This window comes from Bombus vancouverensis, chromosome 4 (genome assembly GCF_051014615.1).
Source record: "Bombus vancouverensis nearcticus chromosome 4, iyBomVanc1_principal, whole genome shotgun sequence".
In the NCBI taxonomy this organism is placed as follows: domain Eukaryota; kingdom Metazoa; phylum Arthropoda; class Insecta; order Hymenoptera; family Apidae; genus Bombus; species Bombus vancouverensis.
In genome coordinates this window covers 5,352,608-5,379,733 of record NC_134914.1, presented here as the reverse complement: position 1 = coordinate 5,379,733, position 27,126 = coordinate 5,352,608, and the positions used below count along the sequence as shown (strand labels likewise).

The 27,126-nt window shown below is 43.6% G+C and overlaps 2 protein-coding genes across 6 annotated transcripts; one reads left to right on the top strand and one right to left on the bottom strand.

Annotated features, from left to right (window-relative positions):
• The first annotated feature begins 78 nt into the window (after positions 1 to 78).
• DNAlig3 (DNA ligase 3) lies at positions 79 to 27,072 on the top strand. Of its 4 annotated transcripts, none has more exons than XM_033342089.2 (21): positions 103 to 243; positions 10,345 to 10,670; positions 11,353 to 11,673; positions 20,569 to 20,807; positions 21,558 to 21,637; positions 21,709 to 21,786; positions 21,879 to 22,056; positions 22,134 to 22,289; positions 22,362 to 22,493; positions 22,565 to 22,644; positions 22,712 to 22,799; positions 22,878 to 22,955; positions 23,198 to 23,321; positions 23,534 to 23,604; positions 23,676 to 23,822; positions 23,893 to 24,393; positions 24,616 to 24,729; positions 24,809 to 24,900; positions 25,403 to 25,493; positions 26,113 to 26,266; positions 26,863 to 27,072. In XM_033342089.2, the coding sequence occupies exons 2-20, from the start codon at positions 10,349 to 10,351 to the stop codon at positions 26,257 to 26,259; spliced, it is 3,039 nt and encodes a 1,012-aa protein (XP_033197980.2). In that variant the 5' UTR covers positions 103 to 243; positions 10,345 to 10,348; the 3' UTR covers positions 26,260 to 26,266; positions 26,863 to 27,072. The 4 variants fall into 4 exon arrangements, with proteins under 4 accessions (XP_033197982.2, XP_033197980.2, XP_033197979.2 ...); XM_033342088.2 differs by having other exon boundaries at positions 26,113 to 26,284; XM_076617839.1 differs by lacking the exon at positions 103 to 243 and adding an exon at positions 1,344 to 1,443 and having other exon boundaries at positions 26,113 to 26,284.
• On the bottom strand, positions 720 to 13,352 carry LOC117160971 (uncharacterized). 2 transcript variants are annotated; one of them, XM_033342114.2, is made up of 4 exons: positions 12,940 to 13,352; positions 4,254 to 4,429; positions 3,948 to 4,170; positions 720 to 3,078 (listed from the first exon to the last, which is right to left on the bottom strand). In XM_033342114.2, the coding sequence occupies exons 2-4, from the start codon at positions 4,407 to 4,409 to the stop codon at positions 3,017 to 3,019; spliced, it is 441 nt and encodes a 146-aa protein (XP_033198005.1). In that variant the 5' UTR covers positions 4,410 to 4,429; positions 12,940 to 13,352; the 3' UTR covers positions 720 to 3,016. The 2 variants fall into 2 exon arrangements, with proteins under 2 accessions (XP_033198005.1, XP_033198006.1); XM_033342115.2 differs by lacking the exon at positions 12,940 to 13,352 and adding an exon at positions 7,119 to 7,303.
• Positions 27,073 to 27,126: the final 54 nt, after the last annotated feature.

Genomic DNA, 27,126 nt, shown 5'->3' with positions numbered 1-27,126 from the left:
AGTCAAAGATGGTACCGACGGAAACATCACGTAAGATCATAGATGTACGCACGTTTAAACGCTAGGGGGCGATCATGCCTTGCAAAGAGCGTTTAGTAAAATTACAGGAATAATAAAACTAGATAAAACGTAGTCTGATCAAAATGGTTGTGACATTTGTATGATTTTACGATTTATTAATTATTTATCATGCCGTGAGTGAATACAACAAATTGGAAGTACTCGAAGGAGCTACAACTGCTGGTAGGAGTTTCATTTAGAACTTAACTAGATAGAGATTAAAGTGATTTGAGGTTATGTCGAGTGTATGTATTTGAAATTCAACTATTATCTTTTTATCGTGAATTTATCGCTGGTACAATATTTACAATCATATAAATGAATTATCGGCTGTCGTAGTATACGCTATAATGTAACGAAACTTAACTACGTAGCGTTTGTTATCTCACGTGACCAAGCACGTGTACATACTTTGTACGGTACGGCGCTGGGTTCGTTCAATACCTTAAATACGAGAGTTTAAAATGTCGATTTGATATCATGTAATAATCGTAACCGTGTGTATATTCTCCATGGATAGATGGTTAAAAAAGAGAGCCGCCCACTACCTGTATGATTACGAAGAGAGAAATATTTGTTTTCACGAGATTTATTTCAAAGTATCGAGAAGCCTCGATTAATTCCATACAAGAGAAACAATAAATTTACGAATGTACATGCTCGTACGACCACACATTTTATTGTTGCTATCGTTGTATTACATTGTTATTAGAGACCGTAATAATGCAAAGTTATTAGTTGATCGCGTTTTGAAAGTGGTGCAAGATATACAACGAAATCATTGCTAAATTCGGTTTATCTTGGAGACGAAATATTTCTAAACGTTCTAATTACAGCAATGTGTTCGTGTAAGAGCAATGTAATTTAACAAATAGACGATTTACGACAGTTTTAATATAACTGCACGTAGAATGTATTTAAATTATAAATAATAAAAATAAAATTTGTAGAAAACGATCGATAGTATTCTAGTCATGTACAAAACATTTTGAAGTAAACGACAATGCGTTTTCAGGATCACGAGCTACTAAAAAAGTAACGAATTCACCGGTGCTAAATAAATAAAAAGTAGCGCATAAAAAGATTACATATAAACTTGGTACGTTTCTTTTTACGAAACGATTATAAATAATTTAACGAAGGGTGCAGGCGGCCTCTCTTTTTCTGTCTCTGTTATTTTCCTGAGATCTCGTAGACGTTCATTTCTCATGTTCCTCCTTGTATATACATATTTTCCTTTTGTTACTTTCTACTAAACGTATCAATTGTTTTTAACGGTTCTAGGATAGTAAAGGATATACAGTTTGCCAAGAGGCGTGCGATTAGGAAAAGAGTCGTAAATCATAATTAGCGAATAGCAAGCAACGTTTACATTCTATTTCTGTGAGTATGTCGTAGCTTGAAGTTACATATTATAATGAAACAAGTACCGTAACAAATTGTAGATCACTAAGTCGAAGAACCATATTCTTTATAGTTGTACACGTCGTGTGATAGTAATTTTTCTTCTTTCTTACTATTGATTTCATTATTTTCTTTCTTTTTGTTTGTTTTCCTTAAAGAAGACAGTTTCGAGAATATTGGAGCCTCGGCCTTTGCACCCTTCTCACTTAAACCTAACGAATAAATACCTATTCGCCATTTCGATTTCTATCGATGGCTCGTCGAGGACACTCCACTCTCCAAAAATTTCATTCTTCCTTTCTTCTCTTCTCTTCCTCTGTGTTTGTCCATCCGTCCGTCCGTCCGTCCAACTGTCTGTCTGCTAATTCTATACCCGGGTATATCGTCTAGGAGCAACTTTTTACAGACTATAGTTTCTTTTTCGGAGAGATTAGCGAGTCGTCCGAAGTGGTAATTAGCCACTAAGCTTCGTCGAGATACCTAATTTTATTGCGTTCTCGTTCAATTAAACGGGACAAAATAATTATTCAGCCGCGAATGCAGTGTCCTCGGTCGAATGAGATGATACTGCTGAATATTACGAGCGAAACGCGTGCATCCGATCGTGTTTTGCTGTCATCGTTGCATCCACGATGTGTTTTCAGTGATGGGGGAGGAAGGGACGAGGAATTCGCCCGAGCCAGTCGGGACGAACACTTTTGTCTATCAATCATTCCTCTCGAACAAGTAGCTCGAAGAGGTCGTCGCGGTGCAAACAGAACAGTCCGATACTCGTTCGACGTTCGATCTCCCGCGAGAACTCGTATCCATTTTGACAAAATAGTAACCGTTCACTTTTCGTTCTATAAGACCACTTACAATTTTTGAATACATATGTAGGTATATTTGAAAAACTCAAGCATTGAAATTGCTTTTTTACTCAGGAAGTTACACGATCGTGCGACAGAAATTCGATCGCGAAATAATTATTTCTTCCTTGTTATCTCTCGGCACGAGAGCGGAACATGATGTACATCTCGCAAACTGTACACGAGGATACGATATTTCCCTTTCGTTTCATTTCCGTTTCCCTTTTTCTTTTGTTTGTACTTTTCTTTGCCTCTCGTTTCTCTCAAAGCGATTCGGATTGGAATTGATTCGTCGCGTGCAAAGCCGTTTAAGCGGTTCGAAAGCGTTTGAATGGCTGCAAGGTGTCGTAGGTAAATTGCATGAAAAACGTTCAATGAGAGTTGGAATCGATGTCGGAGTCGAAGTCATAGAATCAGAGTCGCGATTGTTTTGCGATTGTTGGATGGCAGCCGGTCGATCGAGTTGGAAATTCCGGTGAAAAATTTAGAAACAACGTATCGACCGATCGATGATGGATCGTCGCCTTTCCTGGTATTTAACCGCTGCGTCGCGAGCACTGTTCGGAGATCCGAGTGCGACCTCTGGTCCAGTTTCTTCTCGTTTGCACGCGGGTTTCGTATCGTGTTCGAGTCAGAGGGTGCACCACGCAAGAGGCTCGACCAATCTCGATATGGCCGTCATCAGCAAACGATCCGTTTATCGTTTACTTGTGTAACTGTCGCTTGCGACCCATGTTGCAGATCTTGAAGTGACACAAGGTCATATCTAAACAACACAAAGAAAAATCTCTAGTTAGCATTCGTCCTTTTGAGAAGCACTCCGTTCGTTAAGAAGAGAAAAAGCAAGGGGCAGGAAAGCGTGATACGATTGCATTCGAGGTGGACGAAATTTGTCTGGTATCGAATATTAATTGAATGGACCTCGAGGATCGATCGTCGATCGTTGATTTGTTTTTCAACGGCAGAAACGTCGCTCGTGACATCGTTTGAATCAAAAGTCAATTGGCACAATGGATAGGTTCGCCAATCCCTCGCTCATCGTTTCTTGCTAGTTCTACGAAATCCTCGGTCCTACGCATCGAATGGGAACCAACACGACGCTTTGCACTATCGAATGAATCCGTCAGATCACGAATACGAGGGATAAAGACTTCGTTTACTCGATTATCTCGTATTGGACAAAGGATTGATAGCGGAGAATATAGAATATGTAGAGAAACGGAGGATTTCTCGGTGTGGGAAGGATATCTTGTCGACAAGCGGAGCACGTACTTATTTACCGAGTATTCCGTACTTAATAACGGAGGAAGAACAGACAGGAGAACGCGCGTGATCAACTCTGAGTATCTTCCAAAGTTCGTAAGACGAGATTCGAAATAACGCGGCTAGTATCTGCCCTCGTCTAGAAATCCCAGCGAATCTAGCGGGGCACGAGATCATCTGTTCTTTACCTCCTGAAATCGCGTTTTCGCGTATCTTTTTTTATCTGCTGCATGCGTGCACCAGTAGGTGGCTATACTAATTCGAAACGAAACTACGATCGTCGAGGGACAAGAAATGCAGCCGAATTATGCTTATATATCGTTCTTTTATGGGATATGAATTCGAGGACGTTTCTCACTAAATGATACTCACAGCTTATCGAGGTACGCTTGCCGGAACGTTGCACCTGTTTATGCGGGGGATTCGGTGTTGGTATCTCCTCGACAGAGTAATCACCCGGTGGAACCCTCATATCGTCTTTCGCCCTCGCTTCCAGTACCGTTTGAAGCATCATTTGTACGTCGTCCAGTGTCTTTTCTTGCTCTACTATTTCCTCCTTCGCATCGATCACTTGCTTCAGCTTGTTCAGTAATATCTACGATACATAAATTTAATTTCAGTGGATTCGAACAGCGGTGGCTGCGTCGAATTACGATACGAGAAAAGTGACTAGCTTACGAGATTCTCAGCGTTATTGATGAAGTTTTTGCTATAGAGGAGCTCCGACGGTATCGGCTCCGGCTCTCCAACGACGAAAACGTCGTTGGAGAGGCAGGACAACAACAGTGCCAGCAGACACAGGCCCGTCCGTTTCGTGCTGGACCTTCCCGTCATTCCCTTGATCCTCTTTATCGCTGAAAAGAATCACGTCCGAGATTAACGAAAAGTATGGAAGAAAATGGTGGAGCATTCGCGGTGGTCTCTAAACCGATCGGGAATTCGACATCGCGAGTAGCAAACACGTTAGAAGAGAGAATAGATCGAACGAAATCGGTCGGTCGTACTGAAACAGAGTGGGTCCTGGTATGGAATTAAATTAAAAATTGAATTTTAATTGAAGTATAAAATAAATATAAATTCTCATATCATATTCTAAATATACATTTTTATTTACGTTCTTTTTCAATTTAAATATAGATTAGAATTTTAGATTAACTGAACTACTCCTAAAACGCATCGTACTTCACTTTTCTGCGTGTACTTTTCTATATCTATATCTGTCATGTTTTGTAACATAGAGTACCTGCCCGTTAATTGAGTAAATAAATAAATAAGTAAATAAATAAATAAATTTGTTCGCCGGTTAGAAGATCAAGCGTATTTCGCAAGTTTCAATGTAATTTTCGTTTCCGGCTAGAAAACAGCGATCGTGCGTAAACGTGACAGAGACAAAACGAATTGGAATTTGGCCACGCATCGTTGTGCGGTTATCGCCCTATTTACTCTTCATCCATCATTCATTCGAGCCAGGTGTACGCGTTGAAAATCGGAATAGTGTCAAACGGAGCCGAAAATGTCGACAAACTGGATGATTGACGCGTTCTGACAAACTCTGCCGATCAGCGGGGCAGAAAGGGAATACGAGAAAGAGAAACGAGAAGGGAATAGCGAGATTTCGATTCACGTGGATGTTTACTTCCGAGTTGAACAAACCATTAAACGTCGATTTATCTCCAGGATCGGTCCCTTTGTTTTTCTCCGACCCTTTCTTTTCTCGTTCGATCAAGACTACAGTTATCGTCAGCTGTTTCGATCTCCTTAACCATCGTTATCGATCTGAAAAGTTGCACGACTTGCTCGATCGGCGATAAATTTGTTAAACTCGCAAACCCTAGCGAATACCGACACGGAATAGATACGTCGAAAAGTCTTGCTTCGCGGCTCATTTGTTACGCATTGCGAAATTTCGAGGTACACGTGCCTCTGGCACAGTGAACGAAGCGGTTCACCTCCGGACCGCATTCTCGATACCGTTTTCGCTCAGCTCGATGGAAGAATGTCCATGATGCTTTGTATACGCAAAGGACGACGCACGCGTTCCAGAGAAATAAGAAATTGATCATATCTGCAGTCAATGCGTCGCCATCGTCGTGAATCCCAGTGGCGTTCTTAATTGTTCAAAGCATAATCTTGGTGTTGCGCGTCGTTCATGGAATTCTGACGTATTAGCCTCATTTATTTAAGCCTTTATAACTGCTCAGTATGCGCTCGAAACCAAACAAATCTATTATTACAGAAAATGCCACGGACCGTTTTAGCCATGTAAGCCGTGTGTTATCCGCTGAAGCATGGGGAGATTAAACACAGCCAAACCTGGAGAGTAAATTTTCCGGCTTGTCGTCGATCGACTTGAATTTTCATTTGCCACTAACGAATGATTCTTTTTCATTTGTAATCGAGGCGAGTCACGAGCGAAATTAATCTATCGTTTTTTTGCGCGTTGGCGTAGTAAAAGAAAAAACGCGGGAAATAGAAGAAAAAAAAAGTAACGAGCGAAATTCCTCTCTGGTTGGTCTATGAACGGGATATCAGATAACGATATTCGACTTCGGTCCTTGTTTGCGATCTCGCGTAATCTTATCCAGCCCCTCTTCCGTACCCCGTTCCTCGAGTGACGCTTATCGCGCTAAGGGATAATCCTCGATGACCCAAGAAACGCGCGTGAATTCATTCAGCTGAGTATTTTATCTGGCGACCCGAATGAGTTGTTTGAACAGATAAGATCAGGCGGGGTGCGAGCAATTGCACTTTACATAATTCGGTTCGTCTACGACAAATCCGATTGAGAGTCGTTTCGGACGCCTCTCTTCCTCCTTCACGAAGATTCTTTTCGCTGGTCCTTCTCTTCTGAACGAGCGAAGAAACCGCTTAAAAATCTTCACAGAGGTAAGAGTCGCGTGATCAAAACGAGTGGAACCTTAATCACTGACGCGAATACATGTTGATTACGCTCCGACTATCTTCGAAGCGCTCGTTAACGAACGAGCAACGATCGTTTTTTTTTCGTTGATAAAAGAAAAAAGTAGGAATTATTGTGCATCGGGCTGGTGTATTTATTCGGCCGATAACGAGCCACGATCGCTTTTTTTCGGCATTTACCGTGAAAAATTGCGAGATAACACGCGATTGTTCCAACTGGAACGGCCTTTATCCGAACGAGTGGACCGATCGACCGTGCGGTGTAATCACCGGCCAATCTCACCACCTTCGATCGTATGCGTTCGATTTTATCCACGATCGCGATACGCGAACGCGCAATTCGCACGATTCTTCGCGATCGAATGGAGAAGTATCGCGTTGAAAACCGCGTCGGCAGAAACGACTAGTAAACAAAACGATTAACGATCGATTTGAGTGGAAGAAGCTATTTTAATCGGTTGGCGCGATGTCGTTGCAAGAATACTTCCTTGATCGCGAATAAAACTCAATCGAGATGGTCAATGAAAAACGGATTCCCTTGATTCCCGATCGATCTAAGCTGATGGAACTTAATAATCTTTCTCCGAAGAGCAACGTCAAAGAGCACAGACGTACGAATCCTACCTTATTTAACTTGAAAATGCTCCTCTCGACGAGGACTTCCTCGGAAAGCGATTGGGCGATCGAACGAACACTGCGATAATACCAAGGCTCGATCTCACTCGGACTTGAATTTTCTTCCCTTTTCTTTGTCTCCCTCGTTTAGCGAACGCGTATTTCGGCGAGTTTTTGGCAGAACGATGCGTGCTCGTAGAGTGAGCAGAGAGGGCTGTTGCACCCTCTATTATACCCTGAGCAGAATCCTCCACCACGCGCCACCTAGGCGCACCTCCTACCACCTGTAGGTCCGCGCTAGCACGAGGATATCTGTGCGTACAACGCCTACGTACATGCCATTCTCTTTTCTCTTTTCCTCCCTTTTCCTTGTTTCCTTTCCCCCCCCCCCCCTCCCCCCGCCTTTCCGTCTACCAACAGTCCCGTGAAATAGCAGGATCACCGAAACTTCGTTTCGTTCACGTTACCTAATTAACGCGTATGCGTACGCGGATATGCCGCGAATTTCGGCAAATTTTCCAATTCGCTTTTACGTAACTGGTTTTCTTTGACTTCGTCGATCGCAATTTACGTAGCCCGCAGATCGACAGCAATTTCTTGCGCTTCGATATTTCATTAGCGATACTCGCGACAAATCACCATATAATACAAACATCTGTTAAATTCCACGAGATTGACGTCAGCGTGTGGAATAGGTGGTTAATTCCGTTCAGCGACTAATTCCACAGATTTTCGCGTTGTTTCGTTCGTACAAAATATTCGCGATCGAGCGAAAGAATAGAAACGCGCCCGGTTGCTTTACGAGTTTCTGGTACCCGCGCATCGCGATACGATTCGCTTCGTATCGCGCTGAAACCAAGTCAAACAATCGATTCTCATCGGTTTCCACGAATCGTTCACGAAAGAAAGAGAAAAAACAATCGGAGCTTCTAGCGCGATGAAAGTCGCTCACTCAGTCGTAAATCCGTAGGTACTATCGGTTAATTCTCGGGGGCGATAATTTTCTTTGCCTCGAGCCAACCTTGCATCCCTCGTGATGGTTTCAACGTAGCTAGCGTATTTTACTGGTGGCATTTCCAAGTAGTCGAAGCATCTGTAGCGAAATTCGACCGCAAAGGAATAACACGCCGTGAAAACTTGCTACCCACGTTCTAACGATTCCCGTTTCGCCCTCCCCTTCATTCGCGGTACCATGTCGCGGTTTTAGCGTCGTGACAAAGGATTCGAGAAACAATTTTCATTTTCTTCAACCATTCTTCATTCACGTTCTTTTCTTTTTTTTTTTTTTTTTTAACAGCTCTTTAAGCTTCTGACGTTTTGGCGTTCTGACGTCTCAGGCAACCGGATATCGAGCCGCGCGCTCCTCTTTCAGATCAAACCGATCATCGGGCAGAGGACGATTAAAAATTGATTAAAAAGTGCGTGCTTTGGATGGGGCACGATGGAAACGTCGCGCGTGCACTGATTTATTCGCGGATTCGATTCGTATCGCCGCTTACGAGCAACGCTCAATTAGCCCATCCCTCGGTTCCCCTTTTCGATCGCACGTTTTTCCAACTAATTTTGCTCGCGTAAAATATTACCGGTGTTTTGGAGATTGAAATTGCCGCTTGTTTCCTCGTCGTACTAATTCTTTCTTCGTATTTCTCGTAGATACCCGGTGGAAACCAGAAATACATATCGCGAAATAAAGAAAGTAAAATATTTCCAAAAACTCTGATCTAATCGCAATGTTCGTGACGAATAATCGGAAAAGAAAGGAAGAAAGAGAAGAGACTAGCTAGAGAAAGACGCGTTCGTTTTCTTTTAATAAAGGACGATGCCGATCAGACGAACGCGAAAAGTTGAATTTATATCTTCGTTATCGTATCTTCGTGTCATACGTTGTGAAGTTATATCTTCATAGAACGAGAAAAGCATCGTTAAGGTGTAAAGTGAAATGTCAACAAGGATGGCTCGCAGTCTCTTCTGTCTTCTCGATGAAACGAGGAACGACGAATGTCGCGAGAATACACGGAATTCGATAGACGACCTCCCGCCACTATTAGTCAGTGTTTCAATACGACGACATCGATGCCGACCAATCGGCGCTCTAACCGACAATTACAGCCCCTCGTCGCTTATCGGCCTCGTTCAATTAACGGCCTCTTCTTATCAGCGCGATTCTCTTTTTTTCCCATTTCTTGGTAAATCGCACGCCCGGCAAAATGGCGCACCAGAAGCCTTCGATTTTTGCGTCGTACTTTCGTATCCTTCGCGACGAATAGCGCGCGTCCTTGTTCTCAAACGTTTGTTTACTTAAATTTAACCACCATCGATCACGAGTAATCGATAACTGATAAACTTCGCAATAATCCTCGCATCTCTTCTAGTTTTCGCCACGTCGGTGAGAAAAATTCGAGTACCGCGATTACATGTTTGTCGAGTGCGCGCTACGTTGGATATTTTTAGGATCAAAGTGTTGAAAACTCGGTAGAATTCGAAGCTCGAAAGAATGACGCAATCCAGCCGAAGGCCTTTCTGGAACGATATTACGACAATAATCGCGATTACGATGATTGCCAGGCGCAGCTCGAGAATTATCTTTTATGCGAATGTAAGCAGTTCTCGTTGCACAAGTGGAATAATACAGGATTGGAGTTCCTCGTTTTCGAGTACACCATCACCGATGCAAGTGCAACCAGCTAAAGAACGTCAGAGTTAGTCAAGGAATCGTTCGTTCTTCTGAAACTTGTATCGTATCTTTTCCTGCATTTTCAACATGTTTGTGACACTCTGGATTTCAATCGAGTCATTCACGTTCGCCCTGAACCAGCGAAGTGGAATGTTCACGAAACGTCGGAACAAAGAGCAACGTGTCGATAACGCGATCGAAACTCGACGAATTACAAATGTACTGTTCTATCGTATCGTTCAAAAACCAAAGGGATGAACCCGGAGGAGTCGGTCAGTTCGAGCCGCGTCGCTTGACGTCGCGTCGGCTCGATTCTTGACATGGACTACTCGTTGCGTAAGCGTTTACCTGCACTCCTGACACTTCAATCCCTTTCACTTTCTTAGCTTTTAAGCTGGATTAGGGGTCGGAGTGGCATGAACGCCCAACGCTACGATTCACCGCTGTTTGCTTTCAATTTAGAGTGGAGTTGATGTAACAAAGAGAAGGGGAAAACTAAACGTTCGTTCCTTTATGGTTTTAAATTGCCTTCGCGTTCATTATTTCGCTGACGGTTTTCAGATCAATGTCGATGTCGGACGAGGAGAAGGAAGAGGAGAAGCCGTTCGCGGTGGAACGGGCAAAAAGCGGTCGCGCCAAGTGCAAAAAATGCAAGTGCCCCATAGAAAAGGACACCGTAAGGATCGCGAAGCTAGTCGCGAATCCGTTCTCCGATGGCAAAATGAAAGCTTGGCATCACTTGAGCTGTCTGTTCGAGGTGTTCGCCAGACAAAGGGCTACCACCAAGAGAATAGACGATCCCGAGGAAGATGTAAGCGGCTGGCAGGATCTGTGCGACGAGGACAAAACTGCGATTCTTCAAAGAATCGAGGAGTTTGAAAACTCGTGTAAGATTTCCCTTTCCTCCGATCTGTAGATCCGGTCCGGTGGTGAGCGGTGATCTCGATGCCTGAAAACGATGCCTTTACCATCCGATAGTTACCGGCTCGATCCTTTAATTTCAGGATATTTGATTTTCGTAGGAATCGCTGTTTCGGGCAGCTGCATCGCGACGCGAAGATAAACGTACGAACAGATAACGAAATTCGAGTAATTTCCATGGCGTGAAAAGAGCGCGTTCATCTCTGTCAGTTATCGCGACGTGGCAGAGACGAGCGTTTTAATTGCCGTTCAATTAAATCGAGGATGTACAAATTGTATCCCATAAATCATCTTGCGAGCATTATCGCCTATTAGAGCGATCGGTCGGCCGATGATTTACGTTGCATTAAACTGGTTTCTCGTTCAGCAGCGATTATTATTACAGCCTTAAAAGATCATCGAATGCAGCATGTGTAGATTATACCTTTTGTTTCGCGCTTCTGCCGTTCTCTCTACCCTCCGATAAATCCAGCTATTCTGCTCGAAGAGATTTCAGAACTCGGGGACATCGAGTCACCCGATGCTAATACCTCGACGATAATACGTCGAATACCACGATCGATTTTCCCTCGATGCTAATCTCCGGGCGATCCGTGGAAAGCCTTCTAGCGCGAGCGAACTGTGACGGCGATCGCTTTTTCTTCCCAGCTCCGTTCAAGACTCCGAAGACGACACAGGTCGCGAATCAATCCTCCGGCTCGAAGAAACGCAAACTTACTCGTACGACGGAGTCTGATCCTTCTCCTAACAAAAAACCCAGGAAGAAAGAGAGGAATGGCTCCACGTGCACCATCGACGACGCATCGGATATCTCAGGATCGGAAAAGACGCCCGAGAAGGTGCGAAAACCGACGAGAGACGACGCGTTTCAGGAATTTCAGCGGATCTGCGATAACGTGGCCAAAGTCGACGCCTACACCGACAAGACGGCGATTCTAAGAAAGATGCTAACCAAAGGGTCCGAAGGTGGTAAGTTTCAAGATTCGTTTACGAATCAATCTTTCGTGCCATTTTCTCTCGTTCCGCCTTCTTCTGCCCATCTATTTACAAATCTAGCCACGTACGTACGTCACTAGAGTCGACCGAATTTCGTAACGTTCTCGACGGGTCAAGGTTTCCATTGCTTCTCGCTAGCTGGTTTCCGTAAATTAGCGGTTTACGTGCGGTTTCCTTCGATTCCGACGAAACAAACGTTTTTCCAGAAGGAAAGAAAAATTTCGCGATGCGATTGAAAAGAAGCCGCGTGGAATTAATCGAGTTCATCTGCGCGTATCGTCCACCAGAGATAGCTTCTAAGATTCGCGATGTTTTTCTGACCTTGATAAGCGAAAATTAGCGACTCTCGCGAGTGTATCGCCGAGCAGCAGAGTAAACGATCTCGTCACGAGTCCCGAAAGAGAACTGTCAGAAGGGCAGCATGGCTACGATATTGGAAGTCGAAGTTGCGGTAAAAAAGAGCATATGGGACCAATGGACGATGCTGTGTCGGTGGGATATCGTTTGTGTTTTTCGCGCAAACATATTCGCGTTTCCCCACCCTCTTACTTTCTTACTTTTTCGATTATTTTTACTAGTTCGCGTCTTTTCTTCATTACGCCCTCCCGCATTCCTTCGCACCCGCCGTACCTCTCTCTCCTCTCCTTTTCGTTGAGGTCGAACAAATACGATACCGGAATCGGATACAAGGAGACCATTAATCAATCCACGGTGCAGATTCCCACCGCTGTGCTCGTAAGTGGAAGATTTTTACGGGGTTATCTGACTTCCAGAGCAACAAAACTCGAATCAACTTCACGCGGTTTCGCGATCCAACATCGAATTTGTATCGCTGAAGTACACTTTTTCTTGTTTCTCTCGTTGCGGAGGATTTTTAAATATTCGAAAATGTTACGGCTCGGTTAAAGCCTAAGATCACCGTCGATATCTCGCTAAACGAAGATATTTCTAGAAGTTGCTGCAAAGAACGTTTCGTATCGATTCGAGTTCGGGCTTTGCATCAATGTTCGACTCGTTTCGATCCGAAATCAGCTGATCGACCATGATCCGATTTAACTTGTGACACGAATTGCGCTTCGTTGATTTATTCCCCGCGTCATACGCATGACCTAGCGTTCGTCGCGCCTACCGTGAAATTTTCCGTTTCTAGAAAAGTCGTTGGTCGGTTTACGAGCAACCCGACTCCTCGACCATTTTTCACTCGTCCGAAATCACATGAACGCGACAAGAGGTACTCACTGTGATCGAAAGTCTCCCTGCTGATGATGCTGTTCCTTCTTCTAGATATTCAACTAGTAGTCTTAGTTCGTGGTCACAGGAAAAATTCCTTGAACGATCTCTCGTGTCGTGTGGTAACGTTGATACGTTAGCCGCGACAAAATTCGATCTGTCGTTTCGTGATTTTTACCACCCAACGTTATCACTGGTTCGCTGGTAGATAGACTCCAGCCACTCAGTCGTCAGCGTTTTTTCTTCCTCGAAGGAAGATTGATCGGCCGTGCGCGGTTCCTCGAAATTTCCGTGTTCGATTATCCGGTCGAGATCGGTCGTGCGAAAGCGATAGTTCGTTTTTCGTAAAGCTCTTCGGCAGAATGTTTCTTGTGCACACCACGCGTTAACCGTTTTGCGACTATTGGTCTCGAAGGCTGTGCTCTGGTGTCTTATAAGCTCAGCTGTCCCCACCTAATCAAGTTCGGTTTGTAAACGCGATGTCGAGCCCCTTCTCGTGTAGCCAGCTTGGCTCCAGACGTTCATCCATTCTTCCATTCTTTCCCTCTTTCTTCTACGCAGCCTCTTCCCTTCCCCGCATAGATAATCACTCTTTATCCCTCTCTCTCTCTCTCTTTCCCTATCACATGCTAAACTCACCTCTTCCCCCTCTTTTAATTCGCGATCTTCTCGCGTCTTCGCTTCCTTCCTTTTCTTTCCCTTTTCCTCTTTTCCTCCGCTTCTGCTCTTTTTTCTTCAGCCGATGTGTTTCAGTCGCTTCTCCCGCGGACTAATTTGCCTCTTATTTGATCCAAACTACGATCTCCATGGTCGAAGGATTCGCACGAGCGATCGTGAGAAGAATTCACGAGCGTTGGATCGCGAATCGGAACGAACAATCGGCCAGCAGAGTGACGTACGACGCGCTCGATAAGCGATTCCTCGCGACCTCTCTCGTTGTTTCTTTCTGAGGAGGAAAAAAAAGCTGTGCCGCCTCGTTGAAACTGCTGTCGAAATTAATGAACGAACGATAGTTGATTAAGGCTGAAAATTAACGGAGGAGCGGACCATTGGTCCCCGGGCAATTAACGTTCACCGATAAGCCAATGTCGCCTTTGATTTCGAGGGTCAACGAAACGCCAAACGACCTGCAAATTCTTTCGAAATGTCGCGTTGTTACGCTCGCTACTCTAGGCTGGTCATCTTCTAAGACGATTCTCGCTTCAATGAGCGTAACGCGATTTACGTCGTGTGCACGTTTTCATTCGAGTACACCGCGTTTGTTGAAAACAAGGATATTTACGCGAACCACGATTATATAGCGCGTTATCTCCTCGATATTAGATAAATCGAGCGTATTATGGATATTATTGTTTTGGGATTGCGAGAAATTTTCTCGAGCCTGGTAACGCGAGTTCACCGGTGACCCTTAGATCGGGTCGTTCGTAAAGTGACGTAATGGTTTTCGCGCTGGGAGGCGAAAGCCGCGATCGGACCAAGGGGAAGGGAAACATTGAAAAAAAGAACGGTGGCGCGCGAACAAGTTAAAAATCTGACGACAGTGGTTGCGCAACCGGGACTTGCCAAACTCGTTGCCTCGCTGTGCCGACGGAACGACTGACCCCGACCGCCGCACCCTCGAATCGTCTTCTACGACCTGCGATATGTCGCGTATATCGATGCCATCGTCGGATACAGACCGATAAGCCGATAGATTCGCCTTTACTTTTTTCGTCCACAGTGTAATACGAAAATGTAAAATTGACACAATATGAATTTTAATAACTTTTGTACTAAACGTTCTTTATCACATTGGCAACAGTTATCTATTCTGCGGTATATATCAAATTTAATCGTCGCTTTTATCAAATATATAATAAATTCATTTTGTACCATTATCGTATTTTTTTTGTATTCCTTGCTTTATGAATCTTCTTTTGTCAACCACTGTACTTTAATCTAACGCGGCTCCCAGCGCCAAATATATAAACATTCTATAACTCTAAGCTGATCTTAAGGAAGAATCGACGAAATCGTGAAATCGAGATGTTCGATTTTTCTTTCTGCGGTGTAGGATATTACGCGGGCGTACATACTTGCCACGCTTATCCCAACTGTGACGACGAATCTAATAATGAACGAGGATCTAATTTGGTAAATTGCTATTCGGTCTGGAATTCACGGAGCAATTCGTGTCGGTAAACAACGGGGTTTGTAACCATTGTTGGTCGAACGTCGCGGAATTCTGCGGAGGATTAAAGAATACCGGCATTGTACGCGGCTCGATCAACACGGCAGAAAAGTAGCGATTTGCGCGTCGAAATCGCGCGATCGCTCTATTTTCGACGATGATGAGAAACGCTGGTGGCGTTTCATCCGTGGTGGGAGCCCGTTTCGGCCGTCGAATCGCGCCGCGTTACGTTTCTTCAGTCTCAGCGAGACTCGTTCGGCACGTGCCACATCTATCATCGATTCTGCATCCGCACACGTCGTTTTCTCGGAAGAGGAAAAGACCGAATTGTTGAAAATTAGAACACCTTCTTGGAATTTCATTCTTAATTCGATAACCGTGAGGTTTTGTACGATCCGTGCCCAAAGTCGTTGAGATTAGACGATTATTAGACGAGAATTAGCCTGATTAGACGAGAATGCTGCAAAAATGACTGAAAAATGACTCTGATCTGATATTTCGAACTCAGTTGTAACAAACATTTTAATAAGCGTTTTATCGTTTAATGGGAGAATCTGTACGAGGTAACAAATGATTTTCAATAAGAAGCAATCGGGAGCGATGTGATCGTAAAAACCATTCATTTTTGTTATTCTTATTATGTTTTCCCTGGAACTGAAAAATCTCTCGAGTATCTCGCGTGATATCGCGACCGATGAACGCGCGATTGGTCGCGCGATCGCGGGATTTCGTTCTAGATTTTTGCTTACTTCTGAACGTATAGAGTGTTTCAGTAAAAAATATATCTAAACTATAGAGTAGAAGTTTCTTATACGGTGCTTTGTTTTCGATAAAGTAAAATTTGAACGTTTGTTCGATATATGTAAATTCGACTAATCACCTCTCGAGTAAATAATTAGTAGGTAGTTATTGTATATGCGAAAGTAGGTAAAAAATATGTAATAAAAATTGTTGTATATATATTATGCTTCCTTCTCGATTACACTGTGATTGCTGACACACATTGTACAAGGTGTAAACCACGTGGAAAAATAGCGTGGGTATAAGTTGGACGCGATCGACTGTTGCCGAATGAACGAAAAAGGAGGAAACTTTTGCGAGATTCGTATCGAATATGTATAGTTTCTTCGGGTTGAATGGCCGAAATAGCGAAACGCGGGAAACAGGAATTCGCGTTAGACAGTTGCCGATGAAATCGTTCGCTTATCTGGATCGTGTTGGCGCGTTTAAGGTAGCCACATGGCGGGAAACCGCGTTCGCCCGTTCGTTCTCCTACTTTCTATAGGACGAGGATCGACGAGATCGAAAGGACGATGGAAAGAAGAGATGGAAGGAGAGTGCGAAGGAGAAGCAGAGAGTGAGAAAGAAAATTTGCTTTATTTGCGTGGGGGCAAATAAAAGCGTATCTAACTTTCTCGCGTCCCTCCTCCTTTTCCGTAAGCCGTGGAAAATCTCATTGAAGCAAAACCGCGTTATCGTTTGTCCGCGGAACTACACTTTGTACAAGTCATGGTGGTATCGCCGGTGACCTCTGTCTATCGTTTTCGCGTTTCCTTCGGACGATCGATCATTAATTACCGCGCTCTTCTTTAATCTATCGAGTATGAAGTCACCTCTGCTTTTGCGAGCAAGCTTTCATTCGTTTGTTCGTTCGTTGATTACATAGTTGGTTTGTTCGTTCGTTCGTAAACTGACGGCATCTCGCTGTGGAATCCGATGTAATCGCAACTGGCCGGAAAGAAAGAAAAAAGAAATTCAATTGACCGCCGCTTAAATCGCAGTTTTTTTCGTCTAACGAGATTTCAGCGTATCTGGCCGCGTTATCATCGGCTCGCTCTCCTTCTCTTCTGCTTGGTCGCGCTCCTCGTTTCCCGCTTCCCCAACTCCTCGGTCCACCGCGGAGGGGAAACAGCGAACAAGATCGGGCTTTTCGAAGAGACGCGCGTGCGAAAGGTCAAATCGTCTCTCTAGGAGTTATCGACCGTGAAGTGGTGCCGCCGATCGTTTGCGACACTCTAGTCCTCGAAAGCTCGCCGTCAACCCCGAATTCCAACTTTCTCGCCAATTTCCACTTCGTCCAGTGCGATTCGCGTTGCAGGGAACGATAACGATTACCCTCGTTCGACCGCGGTAGAGGAGCGGACGGCCGAAATCGGACACGAGCGGACTAATTCGCAGCTAATTTTGGTCGCCGGGACGGAGGCTCGTTCTTCGCTGACGATCGGGCCTGATGCAATGTCCGAGCAAAGTACGAAACGACATAGATCGATGATGTAGATCGATGTAGCAAATTCTACGAACTACTCGGAAGTGCTATCTTTTGTTTTCACGTAAAACAAGAGAGAGTTATGCACGAGCGCGAAGATATTATTAAGCGCGTTCTCGGCGAAGATGAAAATACCTAGAAATCGTGCGTTTCTTTCTCTCTGTTCGCTCTGCGCCATTACCAATATCATTTTCCTCCTTCTTTGCCGCGCAATGAATGACTCATAACTGTTGGCAGAGCGCCGTGAATTACGTTTACTTTATCGATGTCCCGCATCGAGCCGAACACGATTTGTGCTGATTTTCCTTAATTCCCGATTACACGCAATTCTGGCTATTCGTGTTTCGATTTGCGCGAGAACGAGTCTCGTAAGGCCGCTACAAACGGGTCAACTAAATGGCCGATTGACGAGAAACTGTCGAGTAATTTTTATCTCGTGTAGATCGATAAAACGTAGTTGCGTTAGGTCGACCATTGAATCCTGAATCTGAATCGTTAGATTTTCCTGGTCGACTAAGGCTTCTTTACTCGCCACATCTCGTCAGTCTGTAGCGGTCTTTAGAAGGACTCGAGATATCGCGAACCAAGCGCCCGAAAGGAACATCGTTCGGTGAAACGGACGATAATTTATATAGGCTTGCAGCTGCTCGATAATCGAGCCGAACAGACAATACGTCGCCGGTCGATGATCGTGCTTGAACGAAACGAGCCGTCCTATCGATCGAATCGGCAGGTTCGTTCTTTTCTCTTTGCGAATATTCCATTCAAGCTTTCGTTGGTGCGTCGCGACCCTCCATTCTGTTCGTTTCGCGCCGCAAATACGCTGATCATTAGGCCGCGAATTTTTGTGCATTTATGTGGAGAATCTGAAGATGCAAAGATGCGTAAAATACATGTAACGCAGATATATATATATATATATATATTAGCTCAAGTTTCTTTCGTTTTATAAGGAAATAATAGACGCACAAAGTTTTTCGTTTTGTATTGGTTTATTGAATTATGCACGAATGTAATAATAAAAATAGAAGGAAATGGATTATACCTAATTCAATAAAATAATATAAAACAGAAATTGTTGTTTATCGCCTTATGAAACGAAAGAAACTTTTCGGACAACCTAACAAAATATCAAAAGTATAGTACTCGTTATATTAGTTGATAAGTAGACCAATTCTTTAACTAGATTCCATGTTTCTAATTATATTTGTAAAAATATGAATTCGCACAAATATCTACCGATCATTAAATTACCGATGTCTATGCAAACGCACATTTTTGTAAGCACAATTTGAAAGATAGCACCTAAGCAGATACGTATTTCATCTACCAAATCTCGAGTATTCTGAATACTTTACATATCTTTGCATATTGCACCTTTCGTGCGCATTTTGAAATTTCCCATAAACGCATAAAAATCGTTCGTTGTTCGTCAAAGATCAGTGGGGGATCACGATCGATGTCCTTCGATGATCTTTTCCCAAAGCGAAAACACGTAGAGGAAAATACGTGGAAAGGGAGATTCTCGACGCGGGATTATCCTCTCGAATAACCGTACCAAATCGCGGTGACTTTGATCTCAATCAGCGCGATCTTCGGCAAACTTTCGGCACGTTTCACTTTCGGATTCCATTCTTCCCTTACTTTTTGCCATCTCGATCGTCCTTAAACGGACGATCAAGCCCGACCCGTCCTCTGAAAGTCACGCAACAAGTTTGTTGATGCGGTCGATAGTTGCCAAAGTTGTACGTACAATTTCGGTATAAAGCCGAAGGTTCTTGGCTTCGAAGGCCGGTCGACAAGCCTGGAAGAGGTGTGTACCGTTGTTGACCAATGAATCGTCGATAAGCCGTTACGCGAGGATCGTCTCGCAATAAGGTGCATCGCGTATCGCGTGCTCACGCAACGTAAACACTGCGATAATTTCATATTTTTATAGGCTACTTATTTCGATGATAAACCGGGGCACAGAGATCAGGGACTCGCGCGTTGGATCTCTAATTAATTTCTGTGACTGTGCTGCTAAAATTCAATTCGTACACGTTACGAAACACACGGCTCGAACACGTTTGCAGTTCGAACATACGCAGAGGTTGCGAGACGATGCCGACCAACTTCACCATAGGCGAGTATCGGCTAGCGGAGTTTTCGCTTATGTTGGCGGCGATCGAGGAACAATATCGGAAGAGGAGTCGCGATGAAAAGAATCAAGGTATCGCGCGATAAGCTACGCGCCGGAAGTACACATACATCGCGGGGACTGGTGGGTGCGCGATAACGATTGCGACTGTAACGGAGCCCGCTATTTATTCGTCGCAATTCGTTCGCAATTTTGCCGATGATCTAGTCTTCGACGCAAAGGAGGTCGTCGCTGAATTTTCCACGAAGCGCGTTCTGATCGGTGTTCTTAATCGAAAAGACGCGACGCGTCCGTCTTTCGATCCTTCGCTTCTCCGCTCCGATTTCTTCTCTCTTCGTCTGTCTGCATTCTTCTCGCGGTTTGCGTTCCTTTCTAGTCGGATACACCGACTATACACAGGTGTTTCTCGAGTGCGAACGAGCGAATGACCCTTCCAGCGAAACGTCACGAGCTGCTGTCTGTCACCGTTAGGGAAGAAGGGAAGAAGGGAATGCGAAGGAGAACCGTCGGCGCATCGGGCTGCAACGACACAGTGGAAAGTTACGAGGCGATAGCTGCGTTCGATAACCGCCAAGCTGATCGCGGATATTCTATCGGACTGCGTTCAATTCGATTCGATTTCGTCTTTCTACCGTTCCGCGATTTCGTACTTCCAACTTCGCCTATTCTACGATAGTGCAGGCAGTTTTAAAACCACTGTCTTTTTCATAGAATTTCATCTTACCGCATCCTATTTTAACATTCCATTCACCAGGAAACAACACTTTTTTCCAATCTTGTACTGGCCAGTGCTTGTGCACTTGCACCTGCACGACCTTCGCACCTGAGTATTGGCTTCTTCCGAGATACGCGTCCTTCGAGATCAAAACCACCAAGACTTCCTCGAACGGTTACTTTATTGTAAATCTATCGTTTCACTGGTATTATACGTAAAATATCGAGTAAAGTAAAATTTGTTAGGATCCTTCGACGAATGTAACGATCAGGTGTTCGGATACTCGTATTTATAACCGACAGCGTAAACTTGTCGTCTTCGTTGTTCAGATCATTCCGCGTTTTCAGATGGTTTCAACAGCGACGTAAAGCTGTGGTGCAAAATGCTGCTTCCGGGGACAGCGAAGAGGATATACAACTTGCAGAGCAAACAATTGGTGAAGCTGTTCTCTCGTATCCTGCTTCAGGACGAGGACGAGATGTTGGAGCATCTCGAGCAAGGAGACGTGAGCGAAACCATCCGAGTGTTTTTCGAAAACAGCGTAGCTTTAAAACCAGCTCTAAAAAGCGTACTTACGATTCAAGAGGTAATAGAATCTGTCCTATATTTCGGTTGAAATTTGTATCGATGTATCGGATAATTTACCAACTTTTTCCGCACGGAAAGTTATTCGGAACGGTGTTTCACCGTAGACACGTGCCGCTATATAATCGCGGAAAGCCTCTGGATGAAACGTTGGAGATAAATTCTCGGGGATAAAGAGAGACTGCGCGTTATCTTTATAATTTGCGACGGTGGAAAAACAAATGGGGCAACGAGCCTGTTTTTTTTCCCATGGTAGACAAATTGAGAGAATGGAGGGAGGAAAAAAAAAGGAAAAAAGAGAGATGCTTAAAATTGAACGCCTCTTTGTAGGCGTCGTTTAATTTTTTCTCAAGCTACCCTTCCTCCTTCTCTTTTTCGATGACGTACTTCACCACATTAAACGACACTGGAATAAACGGGATAAAGACAAAACGGAATTTACTCGCGTCGAAATAAGAGGCGGTTCTCCCTCAGCGTCGATCGATCTCTATCTCTATATGATTAAATTGCATGGAGGTTCGTTCGGCAGGGGAATTCTTTTGACGTCTTCAGGATTATCGAAACCCAGTTGGATTAAACGGAATTCCCGGTTCTCGGCCAAAGTTCGGATTTCCAGATTTTACTTGCCAAAAGTAAACCTCGGTTTACTTTCTATTCCGCGTAGGGTTTGTTCTAGAAAATAGACATACTATTTCGTAAAAATTAGTCGTTATTGTCGTCATATCGATCGAGCGAAATCCTTTTTATTCAGGTGGACGAGTTTCTGCAGCAGTTGTCGCTTCTAACTAAGGAGGACGAACAGATTCGTCACTTTCGTTCGATCGTTTCCAGGTAAATTATTTGCATTGCCCGCTTCCGTTGTATTTTCATTTATAGAAGGCAAACTGTAACTCGTTCTTCAGATGCACCGCAGGCGATCTAAAGATGATCATCCGGCTGATCAAGCACGATCTAAGGATAAACGCTGGCCCGAAACATATGTGAGTCTATAGCGTATAAATAGTTGTGCCGTAAACGAGACGATTAGGCGGCGATCGGTGATATTTTTCGTTTTTTGTCGATACGTTTGCAGTTTGGCCGCGGTACACGATCACGCGTACAAAGCCTTTCAAACGTCCAGGGACTTGGACAGCGTGATCGAACGATGTTGGCGAGGATCCCCGAAATTCGATAAACCGTCTTCGTCGCCGGGTTCATCTTCCAACGTCAAGATTACGCTCTCGCTGATGACACCTGTCTTGCCGATGTTGGTAAGCTTTTGCATGCCGCCTTAAAACGTGGCAGTAGCGTTGCAAAACGTCGGAGCCTAACGTCTAAACCTGAATAGGCGGAGGCTTGCAAATCCGTGGAAATGGCGATGAAGAAATGCCCGAATGGAATGCTGGCCGAAGTGAAATACGACGGAGAACGGGTCCAAGTGCATAAGAAGGGAAACGAATTTCGCTATTTCAGCAGATCCTTAAAACCGGTGCTTCCTCATAAAGTAAATATTCCGTTGCGCGTGTCTCTCGATTTTCTTATTCGCAAAATGTACACGTGTCTTTTCTCGTTCCAGGTGAACCTCTTCAAGAATTACATTCCGAAAGCCTTTCCAGACGGCGATGACTTGATTCTAGACTCAGAGATCCTCATGATAGATACCAAAACTGGGCAACCATTACCCTTTGGTACCTTAGGCATTCATAAGGTTCGACTACTCGTTGAAAATCTTCTCGAGAATCTTATTCTTAAAATTCTATCTGTTGTTTCGTTTTCCAGAAAGCCGAATTCAAGGATGCCAATGCCTGCTTATTTGTCTTCGATTGTATCTATTATAACGGGGTTGTTTTGTTGCATAAGTAAGTCGAACGAATTTAATTCGTTTCCCTTCGGCTTAAAGTAATCGCAGTCTTTTGCTATGCGCAGATCCATGATGGAACGAAGACAAATTTTAAGAGAAAGTATGACGGAGATACCAAACAGGATAATGCTGTCGGAAATCAAGGAAGTCTATGTAAGTGATCGCATGATTTTCGATTTTTCGCTCAAAGACATAAGTGGAAAATTATAAAGCAGGAACAACCATTTACAGAAATCTCAAGACTTGGCAGAAATGATTGCCAGGGTTCTTAAAATGGGCCTCGAAGGATTGGTGCTTAAGGACATCCACGTACGTATCACATTGTAACCTTGTAAGTATGAAGATAGAACGTTTTCTTATAATGTGCGTAGCTGCTTTACCATCGTTTCTTGATTTACCATGGAGGAGAATTGCGTTCAAATAGCAATTTTCCTACCACGATTAATGATAACAGTTTATTATCTTTTTTATACTCTTATTGTCGATTCTTGGAGGATCGTAACTCGTGCGATAGTTGAGATGAAGCGATGCTAACGCGTGATTATTTACAGAGCAAATACGAGCCGGGTAAAAGACATTGGTTGAAGGTAAAAAAGGATTATTTATACGATGGTGCGATGGCCGATAGCGCAGATCTCGTTGTGCTTGGCGCATGGTACGGCACGGGAAACAAAGGTCTGTACCATCTGTTTGTTCTACGATGAATTTTCCTCTACCATATCTAGACTGCGAATATTTATGCAAATTCATGTTTTTATGAACATAACTAAAAGAGCAGATTTTGTCACCTATCAAATATTAGAACAGTTACTATATTTTGAATAACTATGTCGTTTCGTACATTATTTCTATATTTAATTGTTCTTCTATGCGTTCCGTATCTCTAGGCGGTATGATGTCGGTATTCCTGATGGGCTGCTACGACGAAGATCGTGGTAACTGGGTAACAGTAACAAAAGTAAGGAAACGCATACTGTGCAACAATAAGGAATTTCGAAAATTGTATTTGGAAATTGATCGTACGCGCAGGTACACACCGGTCACGACGACGCGACCTTAGTCATGCTTCAGGATGAGCTCGATATGATAAAAATAAGTAAAGATCCGGCCAAAGTACCGTCCTGGTTGCGCGCCAGTAAACCAATGATTCCTGACTTTGTCGCAAAGGATCCAAAGGTATTTGCTCGACTTGGCTTAATTGTCAACTGAAAGCAGGTGTATCGATATCTTCTCTTACGTATTTCAGAAACAGCCAGTGTGGGAAATAACGGGAGCAGAATTTACCAATCAAGGTGTTCACACAGCTGACGGTATTAGTATTAGATTTCCACGGGTAACGCGTATTCGTTCTGATAAAGATTGGTCTTCCGCTACTACTTTGAACGATTTGCGACGTCTTTTCAAGCAGAGTTCCGAGTCGATAGATCTTAGCCTTCTTTTGTCTTCGACCTCTGACCATAAGGAAGAAGGTGACGATAAGACAACCAGACAGGATACCTTACCAAATGCACAGGCGAAACAGGAAAGAAAATTAAAGTCTCCGTCGAAAAGAAACGACGATTTCAAATCGATCAAGAAGAATTCCTCTCCGTACAAGTCTCCCGCAAAATCAAAAGCCACCTCTAATCGTGTAAGAGCCGATACTAGCAAAAAAACGAACGAAAAAGTATGCGGCAGCGAAGGAACCAATGTCTCGGATCAAAAGGACGCGGAACTAGCAGAATTTTATGCTTTCGTAAATAACGATGTGTGTTTTCAACTTTATATCAATTAATGAGCAACTACTCTTACCTTATTTAAATAAGATTCACAAGCCAAAGTAGCTAACTGCATTTTGTTCAACTTTTAAAACTCTTGAAATTTTTGAGATTTTAGTACCAAGCTACAGTACTTCATTGATGCCAATTTCGTATAATTTGATACATTTTCGGCTGATTTATTCTAACTTACTGTACACGTTTATTTATAGTATATAGAATATTCTGCCATGGGAATTCCACTAAATTGGATCGAGGGACGAAAGCCAGAAAACGGACTTCCGTCGGATGCAAAGCCATTATGTAATCTAACAGATAACGAATTGGTACGTAATTTGCTGGTAAAATAAAACTTCATCTTTTAACGAAGATTGAAACGTAATAAAATTATTTTCTGATTGACAGACGTCTAAGAGTATTTTAAAGGGCGCGCCAGTCAGTTTAGCGTCAGGTTTTACAAAAAGCAAGGAAGAAGACATTCGCAAGTTACTCAAAACGTATCCTTTTACGCAACGTAGTTTTCTACGAGGGCCCCTTTTTTCATCGGTCCGTCTTTCAAATCAAACCGTCCACGAAATTATAGTTAGACTTGATCGGTCAGGTTGGATTACGTACCGCTACGACTTAAGGGACGATTTTTAATTACTTTGGGATGGACGCAGAATCCACTGTGAAACGAGTTGCGTTCCATAGAAAACTCACAGATAACACCTCGGGGAGAGGCAGAGTTAACAAGTAGCAGGGTAGGAAAATGGAACACGAGGCTCTCTTTTGTGTCTTAGCGCGGCTCATACTCCCCTGAGGCGGATTTAAAGTAGACGAGTCGCTTAACGACCGTATCGCGAGAAAGAAACCAAGTCGATTATCTTGTAGGGTCCCTCGCGAGAAACGGGTCGCGAATCGTTGCGGTCTTCTTAACGCCACCTTTCTAGTACAACTTTCAAGCGCAACCGTCAATCCAGTGGTAAACTTCCTTAAGCACTGTAAAATTCATTTTAGTCTCGGAGCCAAGGTGTTGAACGATCAGGAAAGATCCGCGGCCATGTACGTGGTTCATTCTTCCAAGGAGATTCCGTCATCCCTTGTGCGCGTAAGTATAACGGCTTTTGACGTTTTATGTTAACGTCTCCGGAGATGTTGCTCCGTTTAGGGCAATTTATCCAAACTAGCTCGACTCTTTCGAACGTTACTTCGATAAATATTTCTACAGCGAACTACCGCGGTGTTTCTCGGCGGAAAACAAATTACAATTTCAATTACAATTACGATTTCATCATCGTTGGAAAGCGAAAGCTTCAAATCGTATCATCTTTCAGGAAAAAGAAAGATATCGTTTGGAACGCGTTTTGCCACTTTCCTGGCCAAACAGTGGAAAACTGGAAGCAGTGGGGGAAAGGGGAGTGTGTTTTCGATCGCGTGGTTAATGGACGAGTTTTAAATCGATCGAACGAGCAGGTTCTCGATAACGGAATTAAAGTTGGTTAACATAGCGGCACCATTACCGCGTACTAGCGTCGGCATTAAGCGGCTTCAGACTTGTGGAAGTTGTCGGTTCCGTTAACCGTAGGCGCCAATTGCTCGCGTCGCTTGCCACCGATAATCTTCCGTCGCCTGTCGAATATGATTTCCCCACATCCGCCAGCAAACACGAACGCTAATCTCGCAATCACGATGTTCCTTGCGTTCACCTTGATCCTTGCATTTTTCAGGAGTTTGAGGACGTGTCAAAGAAGGCAAGACACGTAAGTGTCTCTTGGGTAGAGGCAGTTGTCTCGACGTGCGAAATTCAAGAAACGGAAGAGCATGCGGTAGAACTGATCGCCGATTACTGTTCTTGTCCCTGTTTACATCGGTGATGTGCAGGTTCTATTATTTTATACCGTGAGTCGTCTTTCTCGTTTTGTTCTCGTAGTTGCAAGTTGTTTGATATTGTAACTCGAACGAAACAAATTCGAAACCTTTGTTCTTTCCATCTGATTTACAATCATTCTTTATAATTCCATACATATGCATCGTCGATCATAAGCATCAGAACACCAGCTGATACGTAGTACAAATTGTATGCTTCTCGTTGTTTCTGTCTTCAAAGTATTTTATTATAAATCTGTTACTTTGTTCCTCGTATACGCGTCTTATAATATAAATAAAGGAAAATTTCCTATGGGTTTCTTAATATTTATGACCGATGGTGCATTTACTTAGCTTCTTGCATCTTATCGATATTCTGCACTGTGATGAAACCAGAGACTTGGAAACGATCTTAATTGCAAAGAAAGGGCACCTCCGACGATTGTATAATTATCGGAGACGCGAGTTGAGTAATTCACCAAAGAAACGTTTGAGGAGAATCTTAGTTTGTAGCAGAAATACCGCAGGAGATAAATCCGTATCGACTTACCTTTGACATATCCCTCTTTCGTTCCGCGTGGATGTCTATATTATTTGCTTTGCATTCGCAGGTTCTCGACATTCATTTGCTGCATCCGTATCAGCATGTAGTCTCTATTTTCGGATCGGTTTGGTGTCGCTCGGAATGGATCATTCTTGCGAAAAGATGCGACGAGTTTTATACGTTGGAATGAAATTGTAAATTTTTTATCAGCTATAATAATAAAGTTATAATGGCAGCTGTCAGGTGTATTCGGAATAAAGGAGTTATTGGAACCGAGCGTGACTCGTTTTATTATTCATTTTAGCTGGAGGGCGATTGCATACAACAGAAA